The 16,059-nt window shown below is 43.8% G+C and overlaps 1 protein-coding gene across 13 annotated transcripts in view; it reads right to left on the bottom strand.

Annotated features, from left to right (window-relative positions):
- Positions 1-16,059, bottom strand: part of ADAM23 (ADAM metallopeptidase domain 23) — a 194,049-nt gene that overhangs the window by 44,920 nt on the left and 133,070 nt on the right. For all 13 annotated transcript variants that reach the window (XR_509333.4, XR_006176707.2, XR_010591646.1 and 10 more), the window contains exons 16-18: positions 7,808-7,879; positions 6,124-6,210; positions 4,268-4,348 (exon numbers count right to left, since the gene is read on the bottom strand). Coding sequence is in view for 9 of the 13 variants with exons in the window: in XM_008172506.4 (XP_008170728.2) it covers positions 4,268-4,348; positions 6,124-6,210; positions 7,808-7,879 (240 nt within the window). In the remaining 4 variants the exon portion in view is untranslated. The remainder of the gene's footprint in view (positions 1-4,267; positions 4,349-6,123; positions 6,211-7,807; positions 7,880-16,059) is intronic.

Here is a 16,059-nt window from a genome sequence, read left to right as displayed (position 1 = left end):
CTAAAATGTGAAAGCTTTTTAAACATTTCTGCTACTAAATGCACATACTTTCTTAGTTGGACTGTGACAGTGTTCTTCTTGCTTGAGCTTTATTTTTGGCCATCAATCTGTTTATGCTGTTAGATTAATTTTCTAGGGCTCTCCTTTTTCTCATGTTACTTGGTTATTTTTTTCATTCACACCAGCTGCCCATAAATGTAGGTCACAATTCTGCCACACTGACTCATATTAAATAGTATCTTACTTTGTTAGTATTATTGTTTAATATATATATTGTGGTAGTGCCTACATCAGGAGTGGCCAACCTGTGGCTCCAGAGCCACATGCGGCTCTTCAGAAGTTAATATGCGGCTCCTTGTATAGGCACCGACTCCGGAGCTGGAGCTACAGGCTCCTTGTACAGGCACCAACTTTCCAATGTGCCGGGGGGTGCTCACTGCTCAACCCCTGGCTCTGCCACAGGCCCTGCTCCCACTCCACCCTCCCGCCCCCTCCCCTGAGCCTGCCGTGCCCTCACTCCTCCCACCTCCCTCCCAGAGCCTCCTGCACGCCATGAAACAGCTGATTGGGAGGTGCGGGGAGGGAAGGGAAGGTGCTGATCGTGGAGTTGCCGGTGGGTAGGAGGCACTGGAAGCAGGGGGGCGGGAGCTGATGGGGGGCTGCTGACGTACTACTGTGGGTCTTTGGCAATGTACATTGGTAAATTCTGGCTCCTTCTCAGGCTCAGGTTGGCCACCCCTGGCCTCAACCACGACAGGGCCCCATTGAGTAAGTCATCATACAAAAATATATGAATTAACAGTATCTACCCTGCAGAGCTTAGTCTGAGAGACAGGCATAACAGATGGATGAGACAAACAAGCAGGCTGGGAGGAGAATGGGGTAACAAAAAATAACTGGATGTTTTAATACAGATTTAGGGCTTATCTACATGAGAAATTACTCTGAGGTAACTATTCCTGACTAACTCGATGTGTGGACACTCTTATTCTGAAATAAGAATGCCTTATTCCAAATTAGCTTAATCCACTTCTAAAGCTTTGGAAGTGTTAATCCACTTTAAATTCACTTCCTGTCTTATTCTGGGTTAATTTTCATGTGCAGACCAGCAACGTGTGCAAAATCTTAGCCATATATTAGCAATAATCACAACTGCCAGATGGCAGTTTGCTTTATACATTTTGGCAGAGGTGAGCTTTGAGAAGGGGCTTGAAGAAGGATAACGTGGTGATTAAGGATTTTGACTGGGAGCTTTTTCCATGCAAGGCGGTGGCATGGAAGAAAGCGCAAAGGTGCTTGTGGGAAAAGCAGACAAGAGGGCAATCAAGGCTGGAATCACTGGCAAAGAGAAGACAGGAGTTGACCTTGCAGTAAGATAGTGGCCTGGATAGATAGGACGGGGATAAACAGTGGAAAGTTAGGATAAGAAATTTACATTAGATGTGATGGAAGAGGGGGAGCCAATAGTGGGACTTAAAAAGGGTGGTAATGTAGTCCAAGTGACAAGCCAGGAAGATGATCTTAGGAATAGCATGTTGAATTAACTTGAGGCCGCAGGCAACAGGTGAGAAAGAGGCCCAAATGAAAAATGAAACCAAGAGACAAGGTGAAAGTCCACAATGACAGAGAAAGGGAAGGGCAGGAAAGGGCTTCACGGAAAAGTTAAAAGCTCTGTTTTGGCCATGTTAAGTTTCAGCTGATGACTGGACACCCACAACGAGAAAGCCAGGCCAAGATTTTAGTCTAATTGTAGGGCAAGAGGTCCAGAGTAGAGAGGCAGACTTCTGAGTCATCACCATAAAGATGGTAGTCAAAGCCATGTTTACAGATAAATTTGCCCAGAGATAGGGTGGATAGGGAGAAGAGGAGGGGGCCAAGGATCAGAGCCATCTCCAGCTTTTTTGCTGCCCCAAGCGGCGAAGAGAAAAAATAGAGGGGGGGGGGGGAAATGTGATCGGTGGCACTTTGGCGGCAGCTCAACCACACCACTTCATTCTTCGGCGGCAAGTCCTTCTCTCCGAGAGGGACTGAGGGACCCGCCGCCGAATTGCCGCCAAAGACCCAGACGTGCCGCCCCTCTCCATTGGCCGCCCCAAGCACCTGCTTCCTTCGCTGGTGCCTGGAGCCGGCCCTGCCAAGGATGCAAACCAGAGGGTCTCCCCACATAAAGAGGGTGAGAGAGGGAGAAGGAGGACCCACTGAATTAGACACTAAAGGAGTGATCCAACAGTCAGTGGGAGAACCATGTGAGGACAGTCATGAAAGCCAACAGACGACCATATTTCAAGAAGAGTTTGGCTGGCATTAATGGCAGCTGATAGATCAAGGAAGATGAAGACGAGTTACTGTGCAAGTATGTCCACTAGAAACAATGGACCTACTTGCAGAGTAAGATACTATTCAAAGTGAGCGTGTGTGGTAGAACTGGATCTAAAATTATTTTAAATTGGATTTGGATCCTTCTTTGTTTGGTGCACACATTTGGAGTGCCAAAGAACATCATGATATTCCGGCTATGTCCTCTTAAGTGAAGATAGGAAGGTGGTTTTAAGGTTTTCCTCTAACACCCATTTCCTTAGTATCTAAACACCAACCACCTACTCTCGAGCTGGTTTTTTGTTGTTGCTTGCTCTAATACTACTGGTAGAAGAAGCAGACTGTAAATGCAACTAAAAAGGCTAGCTGTCAGAGAGGAGGAGATTAGTTACTTTCATACTGCTATTTTTGTTAAACAAGTGAAGCACCAGCAAGGAAACAGTGCAGGATGGGATGGGAGAAAGAGACAACATGGTGGAGATGGGAAGGACACAGAGTCTATATAAAGGGGGAGAGAAACAAACATGGGGGAGGGAGTTTTCTCATGAACCAAAGAGTCTCTGATCAAAACTCTTTCCCCTACCCTTTCTTTGAAACTAATCTCTTCCACCTGATAAGAAGCAGCTGGAATTTCAGCTCCACTCTGCACTCATTAGCTCTGAGGGATAGATGGGGATGTCCCTCCCCACAGACTCTGGAGATGCCACTGTTGACAGCATTAATCTTGTGCAGTCTTTGTATTCAGGGAACTGCAAGGATCTGACTGGCCTACAATGCCTTTCCACTTGTGCATTCTGCAGGACCAGATATAATCTTACCCAAAGTGTTTTGGGAGCCAATGTAAATGCTAGATGCCTAGGGCATTATTCTGTTATTTTCTTGGTGCTCACTGGAAGTGTGTCTGGGGGGGAGAGAGGGAGAAGAAATTGAGCACACTGTTCTATCTACATCTCTAGAAGTGCTCTAGGATAGGACAGCTTTCATTCTCCACTACAGAGAAATTCTGGCTTTTTGTTAAACAGAAATTGTAATGCTTGCTCTTAAGATAAATACATTTAATCAGTAAAGAATAAAAGTTCCGTCTTTTCTTTTGTTTTCAGCCGAGACTGCTATAGCCAAAGTGTCTAGGATTCCCTTTGAATCATGTACAGTTTAAGTAGCCCAGACCAAAATCATAAATAGCATATTTAACTGGTATGAACAGCTAATGGCTTTAATTGCCTGATAACCCTTCAAGTACCATGTTAAATTCTACTCTTATTGCATATATCTAATGGAAATTAAGGAGATGAGTCAATATATGAAATGTCAAGGCTCCATTGTGGGTAGAATGAAATATAGCTTTACATGCATAACTTTTCTTTGATACTTTTGCTAAGTTGTGCCCTCACTAAACTCCAGGGAATGCCAATGGGGTTTGAGTAAAGGCAGACAGTCTCTCTGCCATTATTTCTTTTGATAAGTTATGTTCTGAAACAAATCATTCAGCACAGCACATAAACGGGTTTTATTTTCCTTTCCTTATTTTCTACTATAATTGCTTTCTTTCCTTTTGCTTTCCTTAAACAATTGCTTTGCTTTCTGCTAACACGTGCATACCTACACTGTGCATCTGTAATAAGTGCTTATTGCCAATAACCTGTTTATCAGTTTTAGATATTTTGCTGGGGTTTGTGTCATTCATTCTTCGCATTGTTTTATGAGTTTTCCTTTCTCCTTTTGTAACAGAGTTTATACTTATTAAATAATTGAGAACAGCCATTTGCTAATCACTTGAACAAACACCTTCTTCAAATATTCTTCAAACAAAATACATTTTTAATATTTACAACTAATGAGGGAACTGGTCATTTTGAGCAAATGTAGTATCAGCTTGTTACTCAATATATTTAATTGGGATAAAAAGATTACAAAATTGAATAGAGTATGCAGAGAGCTTAGGTATACATACCTGACCAGAGTCGCCAGTACAGTACTCTGTAATATCACACTCATTCACTGCATAGCGACAGTCATAGCCTCGTGGGAAAAACTAGAAAACAACAAACATTCGTTAGGACTGAGATTATATAACGGCATATTCCAGACTCTTGTTTACAAATAGTCCTCATGTTTCAAAGCCATACTTCTCAATTTTCAAATGAGTCTCAGTATCAACATCCCACGCAATAATAGAGAGAACAAAACATATCCAGAGGAAGCCTTCTGTACAGAAATAGTGTATGATTAACTCAGGAACCTACATTTTGTAATACTTGTGTACATACATATGTGTACACACACACACACTTCAGTGAATGCTGAATTATCTAGGAACAGCAAAAAACCCACTGCTAGCTTCTGGTTCAACTAAAAGTGGTGGACATCAGTAATCTGAAAAGTATTCTTCAGTGATGCATGTCTGCTAGAAATATTTTTCATACCATTAAAATACTATGCGTAAGGGAAAAACTATAAAGATTTATTTCTGCCAAGAAAATATTGAGACTTTAAACAAAACAACCAACCCACCTATCCATTGGTTTATCAACAGCACATCTACTTCTACATTATACAGATTAGGTGTATGTTTAATTTAATGGGGCTAAAATAAAGTCCGGCAGCATGAGACAGTAAAAAAAAATATTGTTAATATTTACCAACAAAGTTGCTATATCTCAACCCAGTCTCATCCTGTGTCTTTTAATTACATTTAGATAGTTATCTGAGAAATGGCATCAACTGCCCCAAGTCAAAAGGCAGGTTATATTCCTGTGATGTTCAGAGACCTAACTCTTCTAGTTCTCATGGAACAGTTTGAGCCACATCCTTTAGGAATTCTTATGTTTGCTCTGTCTCTAATAACATTTCCCAGATATACTAATAATTCACGATATCCTGCCATAAGCTACGCACACGACTCCCACTGACTTCATTTGAAGTCCTGTGTATGAAACAACAGGATACCAGAGTGTGGCCCAATATTATCACAATGAGACCAGCATCTAAATTATTTTTTTCTAAAGTACTTGCAATCCAGAATTTTGGACCACAAATCACAATATTTAAAAATGAAAAATCAAGTGAGAGGCTGCTTAGTATGCTCTTCAATACCTGCTATTGGCAAACTACATCAGAGAAGAAAGCCTGCACTACCTATTGTAGCAACTATTAGTATGTATCATATTGTACTGTGTGGCTTCCAGAGGTTTCTGCTGGATGACAAGTAATGCTACCAAAAGTATAAATTCAATTACTTGCTATTTCATGCTGAAGAAAAGGAGATGTGCACATTACAACTTTACATACTATTAGATCATTGCACCCAAAACACCAAACAGCTTAAAAGTCGCTCTATCCATAATGCATTTATTTTCAACCATATAAGTAAATAGATAAATAAATGTAATCTGGTTTTAACATTAATCTCAATAACATTTTCAAAGTACTGATCAAGGTTTCAGAGATATGAACCATATCAAAGTCAATGAAAGTTTTGTGACCCAAACCAGCACAATATTTTGAAAATTTAGATAAAAATCTTTACCTCCCAAGATTGGTCATGTATGTCGTGGTGGTGGAATTAATCAAATCCAGATGTATGGTATAACACTGTGTGCATCAACAATAGCAACGTACACATAATTCCATCTACTGCCACATTGTCTGAAGGTCAGTAATCATGTTATGTTCCTTAAAAACATTTGGACTCAGTATATGTGGCCTATTTTCCCCCATTGTACCCCAGTATTTGAACTATATCAGGTTAGACGTTAGTTCTAGGGAAGACTGAGAGTCAATAGAAAAAAATGCTATAATAAGACTCACAAGACAGGATGTGTTACAGCAGGGTCCATCGCTACAGTGAGCTCCATTAGAGAGAGAGCACTTCTTACAGCAGTTTTCATAGCATTCCTAAAGAAAATACATCAAGTGATCTATGAATCTTCTCAACCATCCAAACACACCATCCTGTATATCATGATCAGGAAAAGGATTCAATCCTGTACTGACTAGAACAGGGGTAGGCAACCTATGGCACGTGTGCCGAAGGCGGCACGCAAGCTGATTTTCAGTGGCATTCACACTGCCCAGGTCCTGGCCACCAGTCCGGGGGGGCTCTGCATTTTAATTTAATTTTAAATGAAACTTCTTAAATATTTTGAAACCTTATTTACTTTACATACAACAATAGTTTAGTTATATATTATAGGCTTATATAAAAAGACCTTCTAAAAACGTTAAAATGTATGACTGGCACGCAAAACCTTAAATTAGAGTGAATAAATGAAGACTCGGCACACCACTTGTGAAAGGTTGCTGACGCCTGGACTAGAAAATAAACCAGATGAAAGAATCCTTTATGCTATTTACACATCAAACTAGCAGGGAGACCAGTGTAAAGAATTCTATAGCAGCAACCAAATATTGGATTTGGGACTAGCAAGAGAGACAATGCAGATCTTCTCAAACCTGTCTGAGGATAAGGTTCCAGGATGGACTCCATGCCAATGTAAGCCATTGAGGCAGTTTGCACTCACTCGGGAAAACCCCTAAAAGAACTAACTATATATACCATTATTTACAAAAGAACTACAGGAGCCTAAATAAAGGTCTGCAGGTGCAGACTTGGATAAAGCTAAAGGCTCCCTGAATGCACTTTGGAGTGGAAGAGAAGAAACTGAGGCTGCACTACCTAATATAGTCTTAGGCACTGAACATTCAGTACAGATAGAGGGTACATGTGTGCAGCCCCAGATGAAAAAGCTTTGGAAACATGTTCTGTTCCTGAAGCACCAAGACAGACAGTTCACTACAAGCAGGAATGAACAGAGACCCTTGAAGTATAATTAGCACGCTCAAGTGGGAACCCTACCAACCCCTTTATTCTAGGTCAGCTTGAACTTCATATAACTCCCTTCCTTTCCCTCTCTTTCATCATTTCTCCATCTCAGGGCCACAGCCAAAATCCCTCCATATCCACGCCCACACCCAGAACAAGGGCAGATTAGAGGCAAGGAGGAGGAGTTCTCTCTTCTGTCTGGAGCTGCATGCCACTCTGCCCTGCCCCAGCTTCTTGCTCCTCTCTCTTTATGCACTTATACATGGTGTAATGCTGTTTTACCCAGGCCCCATCATCACGGTCCCCACTGCTCACAAGGTTCAGCCAGTTCCACACCATCTTTAAGAGGCACTTTTCTGAGCCAAGTGTGGGGTGGGGTGCAGTGCAGTGGGAATATAGGAAAGGCAACAGATTTCTTCTGTATTTGTAAGATTGAGCATAACACAGTGTAGCAGAAACAAATATTTTCTCATTAGGGAAAATATTCTCCCTCTTTTACAGAAAGTTGACTAATACAATTCTCTGATCAAAGTTGTCCCACAAGACAGGCAGCGTAAATTCAACACAAAATTCTTTCTTTTCCCATTTTAACATCCATATAACTTTTGCTCAATACATTAATGCGAGAAGGGGCTGCAGGAACAGTGCATAAGAACATTTTAAACTTACCATTCGGAAACCACAATCGCATTCTTCTCCTGCTTCTACATATCCATTTCCACATTCGGGAGTTTCAAACAACTGAGAGACACACAAAGAATAAAACCATTGTGAAAAATGATGGAAGCTAGCAACTGACTCAGCTATGCCTTTAAGTATCAAACCCTCATCACAGTGCTTCTAAGACACCACTCCAGAGAGAGAACACCCAGAGCTACTCCTCAGGGAGTGCAGGTAGCAATGCAGCCCCTTGTGCAGCTCGCCAGCCAATTGTTCAGGAGTGCAAGGTGTGTGGGCTACTTGTATCCTTTCCTGCATTAGTTGGGGAGCTGCTGTGAACAATCTGGCCCAAAGAAATAAAATCAGTAAAAGTAAAATATGCAGACAGTACAGTGCTATGGTGGAGCAATATTACCTCCTTCCAATCCTATATATTCCCATCATTGTAATTATTCCTTATGGGAAATATATGTAATATAATTTTGGGGGATCTATACAAGCACCTTTTGACAATTTGGGGAATCTGTCTATGTACAACTTATGATTAAGGCTATGATTTTGTCATGGTTATTTTTAGTAAAAGTAAGGGACAGGTCATGGGCAATAAACAAAAATTCATGGAAGCCGTGACCTTTCCCTAACTTTTACTAAAAATAACCATGACAAAATGGGGACGGAAAGAGTCCAGCACCCTGCCCTGCTGTGGCTGGGAGCTAGAAGGGACCTTGCCTGTGGTGGCTGGGGAGCTGCGAGAGATTCCCTGCTGCCTGGGCACTGGGGAGCTCTGAGAGATTCTCCCCTCCCCCCAGGCTGGGGAGCTGCTGGGGATCTCCCGCTGCCAGTGAGAACTGGGGAGCTCCGGGGGATCCCCCCGTCTGTGGCAGCTGGGGAGCTCTGGGGGTTCCCCCGCCGCTGGTGGTGGTGGCCGGGGAGCTGCCGGGGGTCCCCTGCCGGTGGTGGCTGGGAAGCTTCAGGGGTTCAGGGGTCCCCTGCCAGCGGCGGGGTCTGGGGAGCTCTGGGGGGGGTCCCCCTGCTGGCGACAGCTGCTGAGGAGCTGCTGGGTATCCCCCGCCACCCGCAGGGATGGGGAGTTGAACGGGACCCCCATGCCCATGGAGACTAGGGAGCTCCGAGGCCCCTGCCACTCTGGGAGGTGCGGGTACCCCAGCTACTGCAGGCTAAAGTCATGGAGGTCTGCGGAAGTCATGGATTCTGTTACTTCCACAACCTCAGTGACCAAATCGTAGCCTTACTTATGATATTATGAAGTCACTGTGTGTTTAAGCCTTATGATGATCTGTACTGTGTCCTTGCCTCATCCCCCGTGGTTTAAAGAGAAAGGAATGGTACCTGCATGTCTGTCTCTTAACTAGAACAATTGTTATCACCCCTTCAGTAGAGCTTGCCCAGATATAATAGAGGAGTAACTGTATCCTAGATAAGTTGGAGAAAATTGGTTTTCTCTGCAGAGTGCTATGGTTTGGAGCAGTGGAATTTCTCCAGCAAGGTAAACAAAGAAACCAGGTTCTAGTACTAGCATTTAATAACACAGAAACATAGGGCCTCACAGAAACTAAAAACACTTGGGGTAGGAAAGAAGAAAAAGACATGCTTTCATAGGAAAGGGGACCTTTTTGACTATGGGACCAGCCCAGGCTGAAGGAAGCTGGCTACAGAGGCAGAAGAGACTGTGTTTCAAAGGAGAACCCATGTTTAGATAGGGGATCCTGGATACCTCAGAGTGGTTAGGAAACTGAGGCAAAGTTTCACATGCAGGTGTTTCTTATTTTGTCTAGATTCTTGTCTCACTTGTGCTGTTTAAGTAAAGACTAATTGTTTTTAGAAATCTCCTTTACAAAGTCTGTGTCTGTCTGCTTCAATTATCATATGTTCCTGAAGAGGTAAACTGTAACCAGAGTGCCCACAAGGCTGGCAGTCTTGGAATGGGTGAGCATCTGCAAATGGGGAGTCTGGGGTAACCAAAACTAGTCTCAGAGCATAGGCAGTTGGACTGCAGGGTCTCAGTTTAGCCAGAAGATGGTGCTGGATGGAAGATCTGCATCCTAAGAGTGAGCCTAGAAATTCAGAACCATAGGTAGTGTCTGGACTCTTAGTCTCAGGAAATCTTAAAAGCACAGATATCCAGTTATATGACCCAACACAGAAGCCTGGTGAGTATCCAGAAGGGAAAGTTTGATCAGGGTTGTGACACATCTAGACAGTATATTTGCCAATGAAGAGAAGCGTGGAAGATACGGTTGCCAGGTGTCCGATTTTCAACTGGACTGCCCGGTCGAAAAAGGACCCTGGCGGCTCTGGTCAGGCCGTTAAAAGTCCAGTTGGCGCGGGGCTGGCAGGCTCCCCACCTGGCCCCGCGGGGCTCCCAAGAAGCGACGACATGTCCCTCTGGGGCGGCCATGGGGACTCACTACGCTGCCCCCACCCCAAGCGCCAGCTCCGCAGCTCCCATTGGCCACAGTTCTCAGCCAATGGGAGCTGCGGGGGTGGTGCCTGCAGACTGAGGCAGCATGCAGAGCCGCCTGGCGGCACCTCTGCCTAAGAACTGAGGAACATGTTGCCGCTTGTGGGGAGCCGCCTGAGGTGAGTGCTGCCTGGAGCCCCCACCCCAAAACCCCTCCCCCACCCCAATCCCCTGCCCCAGCCCCGAGCCCACTCCCGCACCCAAACTCCCTCCTGGAACCCACACCCCAAACTCCTCCTGCACCTCAACAACCTGCCTCAGCTCGGAACCCCCTCCCGTAATCTGAACCTCTGGGCCCCAGCCTGGAGCCCCCTCCTGCATCCCAAATCCCTCATTCACAGCCTCACCCCAGAGCCCACAGCCTCAGCCTTCACCCCCTCCCCGCACTCCAACCCCCTGCCCCAGCCTAGTTCCCCCTCCCTCACCCTGAACCCCTAATTTTTGGCCTGACCCCATAGCCCACCCCCCCCCAGAGCCCATACCCCCTCCCACCCCCCAACCCCCTGCCTCAGCCCAGAGCCCCCCTCACACACCCGCAGCCAACACCCTCATCCCGTCCTGCACCCCAACCCCCTGTCCCAGTCCAGTGAAAATGAGCGAGCACCAGAGCGTGGGGGATGAAGTGAGCAGGGGCGGAGCCTCAGAGAAGGGGCATGGCAGGGGGCAGGACCTTGGGGTTGAGGCAGGGAAGGGTGGCGGGGCAAGGGTGTTTGGTTTTGTGCAATTAGAAAGTTGGCAACCCTAGTGAAAGATGGGGTCTATTACAGTTTATTGATTTTACTCATGAATAGGAAAATAGCAAGCAAGAAACACCCCACAAGCAAAGGATGTTCTGTGTGTGTTATTCATCAGTTAACATATGATGAGCCAAATCAATATGAATAAATATTGCTAAATAGCTATTCCCAGGATCCAAAGAAATAGTAATTTACACTGGCTATTTACTCTTCATTCTGCAAACAGAAAAAGTCCCATGATTAAAAAACAATAGAGAAATCAGCTCTTCTTAATTATGGAAGTTATATTTTGTTTCCTGTTTCAGTGGTAAGCAACAGCAGATATTTGAGCCTGTGTTTTAATAATGTGCCCACCACACCAAATTAAAACACCATTCAGCCTCCCCTCACTGAGGATACTAGTATCCTGAGGATGGTCTTAGATTCCAATCTCCTGAGGGGCAGTTCATTCCACTACCCACTGAGCCACCACAATGGTCATTAACAGTTTTGATTTACATTTTGTGTAACTTATTTGTAAACAATTATATTTAATTGGTTCATTTGTCAGTTCCTAATTTTTCCCCATTTCCATCTTTTAAACCCCCCTTCACTGTTACATCTATTGCAACACCCACTGGTAGATGCAAGACAACAACACATCTGCAGGTTCCTTACTGCTGAGTTCTACAAATGTCAGTGATTCAGGAGTCATATAAATCAACTTAGTCATTCAAGGTCACTTTAAAATTCCTCTTGTCCAATTTTTCATTTCTCAATGATTTTTTGTTGACCTCTAAAATATATCTCCATCCTTTGAGTGCAGTAAAGTCACTTCATTAAACCTGTACAAGACATAAATTGCCCCGCTAGCTCTCAAAACATAGTAATTTTTGTAAGCAGAAGCTATGATGATTTTTTTACAGCTCTGCCATTTTATAAAGTAATTATTTTTCAAAAGCATATCCTACTTTTGACATTTTGTAATAGTTATATTATAAAAAAACATGACAATAACAAGAGATTTGACGTTAACAGGGAAATATCAATCACTAGAATGCTACTGAATGTCCGAGGTACATCCAGGTACATGTTTGCCTGTTGTTTTGCTAAATGTAACAAACACAACATGACATTTCACTGAACTCTTCTTCGGATACTTTTTTGGGGGAAAAACAGATGGACAATTTTAAAATATTGCTCTAATGAAAGATTAAAACACATTTTTCTCTTTTACAGAAACTGTTTAGCTAACTGAAAGGGGCTATAGTTTCGGGCATTAGAGGCTGAATGAACACTGAACTGCCTTACACACAGTCCTTCACTAATAAAATGTAAGCATGATTTAGAATAATTTTTCTTCTCTGTAAAGATATGAAAATTAAAACATCATTTTTTCCCCTACAAGTCATCAAGATTGCTGTTCTGGCAGCAAGTTCTCCTGCTCTTGCTCTGAAAATGAAAATCAGTTTTCCATTATACAATCATCTCCACAAATGTGCTTCAGCCATTCTCTGGGGAACATTTTCATTCAAGTAAGAGGGATTTTGGTCTCCATCTTCAGTCAACTGAAGATTTACTCATGTTCATCCATTAGTCAACCATAATCTTACTATGATCACAATCATCATGACATTGTGCTTTTTTTTGGGTCTTCACATTCATTCAATTTTACAGTCTTCTATATGCAAAGGTTACTAAAGATGTAAAATATAAAGGTTTTAGGTTGTTGTTTTTTCTGTAACTTGGGAAAGTCCAATGTCTATGCAACGATAAAAATCAAATCTTTTCAATTAATGGAGGTCAGGGAGAAGATATAGTAAAGTATACACAATGAGATAGATAGCATTTAGTCTTATTTGGGATTAAAATCTCCAAGGCTGACAACTTGGTAAAATGCCAGACCACAGTCTCAGTTAGTTTTATAAAGGAAATATGGATTGTTTTTACCCTACTTTGGGTTTAACATGGTCGTAAACTACTGTTGTTTATCAGAATTTTTTTTTAACTTTGTTGAGTTGTAAAAGGGCAAAAGGAGACTGGATGGTTAAGAAGATTGATAATACAAATGGAGGTTACTTATCTGTAACTGGAACTTTGAAATGTGTGGTCCCTATCTGTATTCCACACATTGGTACACGCGTGCTCCATGCACCCGAGACTGGAGATTTGTAGAAAGTAGTGTCTGTTGGTCTACGTATGTGAAGTTGCTCTCCTCGTGCTCCAAACCGAGGGGATAAAGGGCAGTGTGGAGCGATGCCTTCTCTTACCTGGAATAAGATGGGCTCCAACATAGAAGGAAGGAGGTCGGGTAGTGGAATACGGAGAGGGACCACACCTCTCCAAGAACCTCCAGTTACAGGTAAGTAACCTCCATTCCACATGTGGGAGATTGGTAAGCAGCATTCAGACAGGAGGAAGGTGCGAGAATGCAGTTGGTATAGATGTCTGTAATGCTGCTGTATACAAAGCTGCATCTGCTTAAATAGTCTAGACTAGGGCATAATGTTTCATTAAAGGTGTGGATAGGGCTCCAAGTAGACGCCTTACAAACATCCAGTATTGGTACTTCTCAAAGAGATACCATTAAAGTCGTTCATGCTCTCTTGTAGAATGGGCCCTCAACCTGTCCAGGAGAGGGATATGTGCCAACAATAGAATGATGTTTCCATGTTGTGCGTTCTAGGCCTCCTCAAGAGGTATCTGGAGCTCAGCTACCACCCTCTGTAACAGTTCCTGGACCACAGGAAGTACATCAGGCTGAGAAGGAGATAATAATCCTCATTGGATATGGAGGATGACACACCTGGTAGGACCGATTTCGTCCTCAACAAACTCTGATGGAGCCGGTTGATAACAGCTGGGAGAAGAGCGTTGGTGCGATTGTTGCACAGATCCAGGACATCTATTGTGTGGATCCCATGGGGCTCAGTAAGACCAATAGGAAGGTTTGACCAATTGGGGGGCCTCCAAGGGATAGGATAGATAGGATACCAATGGTCCCCTGGGTATTTGTAATGAGGAGGAGGAGGGCAATACCTCCTATGGGTTCTTTCTGGTTGTGTCCCCCTCGGGGGCCGAGGAGAGGAGAGGGACTCATCTGGACGATCAGATTCATATGACGAAAAGGTAGGCTCCTGTTCTCTCAGAAGTTCCAGTGATACTGGTGGAGGAATGCTCCAACTTGTGGATGCAGTAGGGGAGAACCCTTTTTCTCAAGGTGGATTCTTCTAGTGCTGAAATGTCTCTAAGGAGGACTGGGCCTGATAGAGGAGGAGACTCTGGATACGGCAGAGCAAAAATATCCTCTGGAGAGGTAAAAGTTTCAGTCCTTCCTGGAATTTGAGGAGTCCATGAGGTGGGGGGGACTGATGGATCCGGGTTGTATAATGGTCTGGTATTCAGAGGATCCTACTAGGCGTGTGCTGGAACTATGTAATAGGGGTCCATTGTGAAGCTCCCAGACGGGGCCGGGAGGTGCTGATCTTTTGGCCTATGGAACCAAAGCCAGTACAGTCAGATACTTCTTCCTTTGCGCTCCTCCTTCTTGGATGGAAGATTTATGCAGACATAATTCTTTAGGGTGAGCATTCACCCATCTTGGACTGAGGCAGGAAGAGATACTTCTTAGAGGTAGATCTGGATGGGGATCTGTCCTTACCCTTATGGTCATGTCCCCTACTCTGAAGGGATAGTTTTTGGGCTCAACAGTTTTGGCCTCTACTCTGGAACTTGTGGTCAGGGAACAATGCTTGCAGTCTGAGGCTGCTGTACAGGGGGTTCTCCCCAGTCTGGATCTGACTGGAGTTACATGGCATTCTCCCTGAGGTGCTTCCACAGATGAAGCTCTCATCCCTCATGGGTTTGAAGACAGAAGAAGTGGCAGATGCTGAATTTGGTGGCAATGTGAGCCTCTCCCAAGTAGTAAAGGCAGCACTGGTGTTCATCACTGATGGACAAGGAATGGGGTCAGCAGATACCCTTCTTAAATATTGAGATTTTTAGCATAGTTTAGTTCTCCCAGCAAAGAAGGACTAACTATACTAGCTTTAAAAAAAACAACACTAAAGTCCAAACTTACTAAAAGCTATTTACAAAATATATTTACAGATGTTGAAAACAGAGAAAGATCGTAGCTGACAGACAGAATTACAACAGGCCATGTGGTGGTAAGAAGGAACTGGAGAGGTGTCAGTCCACACTGCCCTTTATGCCTTCGGTTTGGAGCACGAGGAGAGCAAGTGCATGGGTGCGGACCAATGGACAGTACTTGCTACAAATCTCCAGTCTCAGGCACATGGAGCGCATGCATATACCCACATGTGGAATAAACAGCATTCGAAGAAGACTATAGAGCTTTATACCTCTGTGTTGCCAATTCAAACCCAATCCAGGTTGGTAGCGACCAAAAGTTGTTAATGGCCTATGTGAAGCAAGTTATTGATTTCTGTCCAGTTCATATTGCAGTAATGGGCACCCTTCCCAATAGCTCCAGGCACAGAGGATTGACTGAGATGGAGCACTAACTACTCTTGTGTCTACACCTAGGTTTGTTTTACACTATTTTTGGCTTAAAAGGATAGGGCACTAATGTTGAATGAGGCTCCAAATGGGCACAACTATCTACTTATGAGGGCCTAAATTATTATCTGAGCATGAAGAATTCACTGAAGACAAGTTTTAACTTTCCCTAAAAAATGGTTACCTGCCTTTTTGTAACTGTTCTTCGAGCTGTGTTGCTCATGTCCATTCCATTCCAGGTGTGTGCATGCCCATGTGCACAGTCGTCGGATATTTTTGCCTTAGCGGTATCCATAGGATGAGCTGTAGCGCCCCATTGAGTGCCACACTCATGCATTGGTATATTAGGCGCTGCCGACCCTATGCCCTCTCAGTTCTTTCTTGCCGGCAACTCCGACAGAGGGGTAGGAGGGCGGGTAGTGGAATGGACATGAGCAACACATCAAAGAACAGTTACGAAAAGGTAGGTAATTGTTTTTTCTTCTTCGAGTGCTTACTCATGTCAATTCCATTCTAGGTGACTCACAAGCAGTATCCTCGTA

This window comes from Chrysemys picta, chromosome 11 (genome assembly GCF_011386835.1).
Source record: "Chrysemys picta bellii isolate R12L10 chromosome 11, ASM1138683v2, whole genome shotgun sequence".
In the NCBI taxonomy this organism is placed as follows: domain Eukaryota; kingdom Metazoa; phylum Chordata; order Testudines; family Emydidae; genus Chrysemys; species Chrysemys picta.
This window is presented reverse-complemented; position numbering and strand designations above follow the sequence as displayed.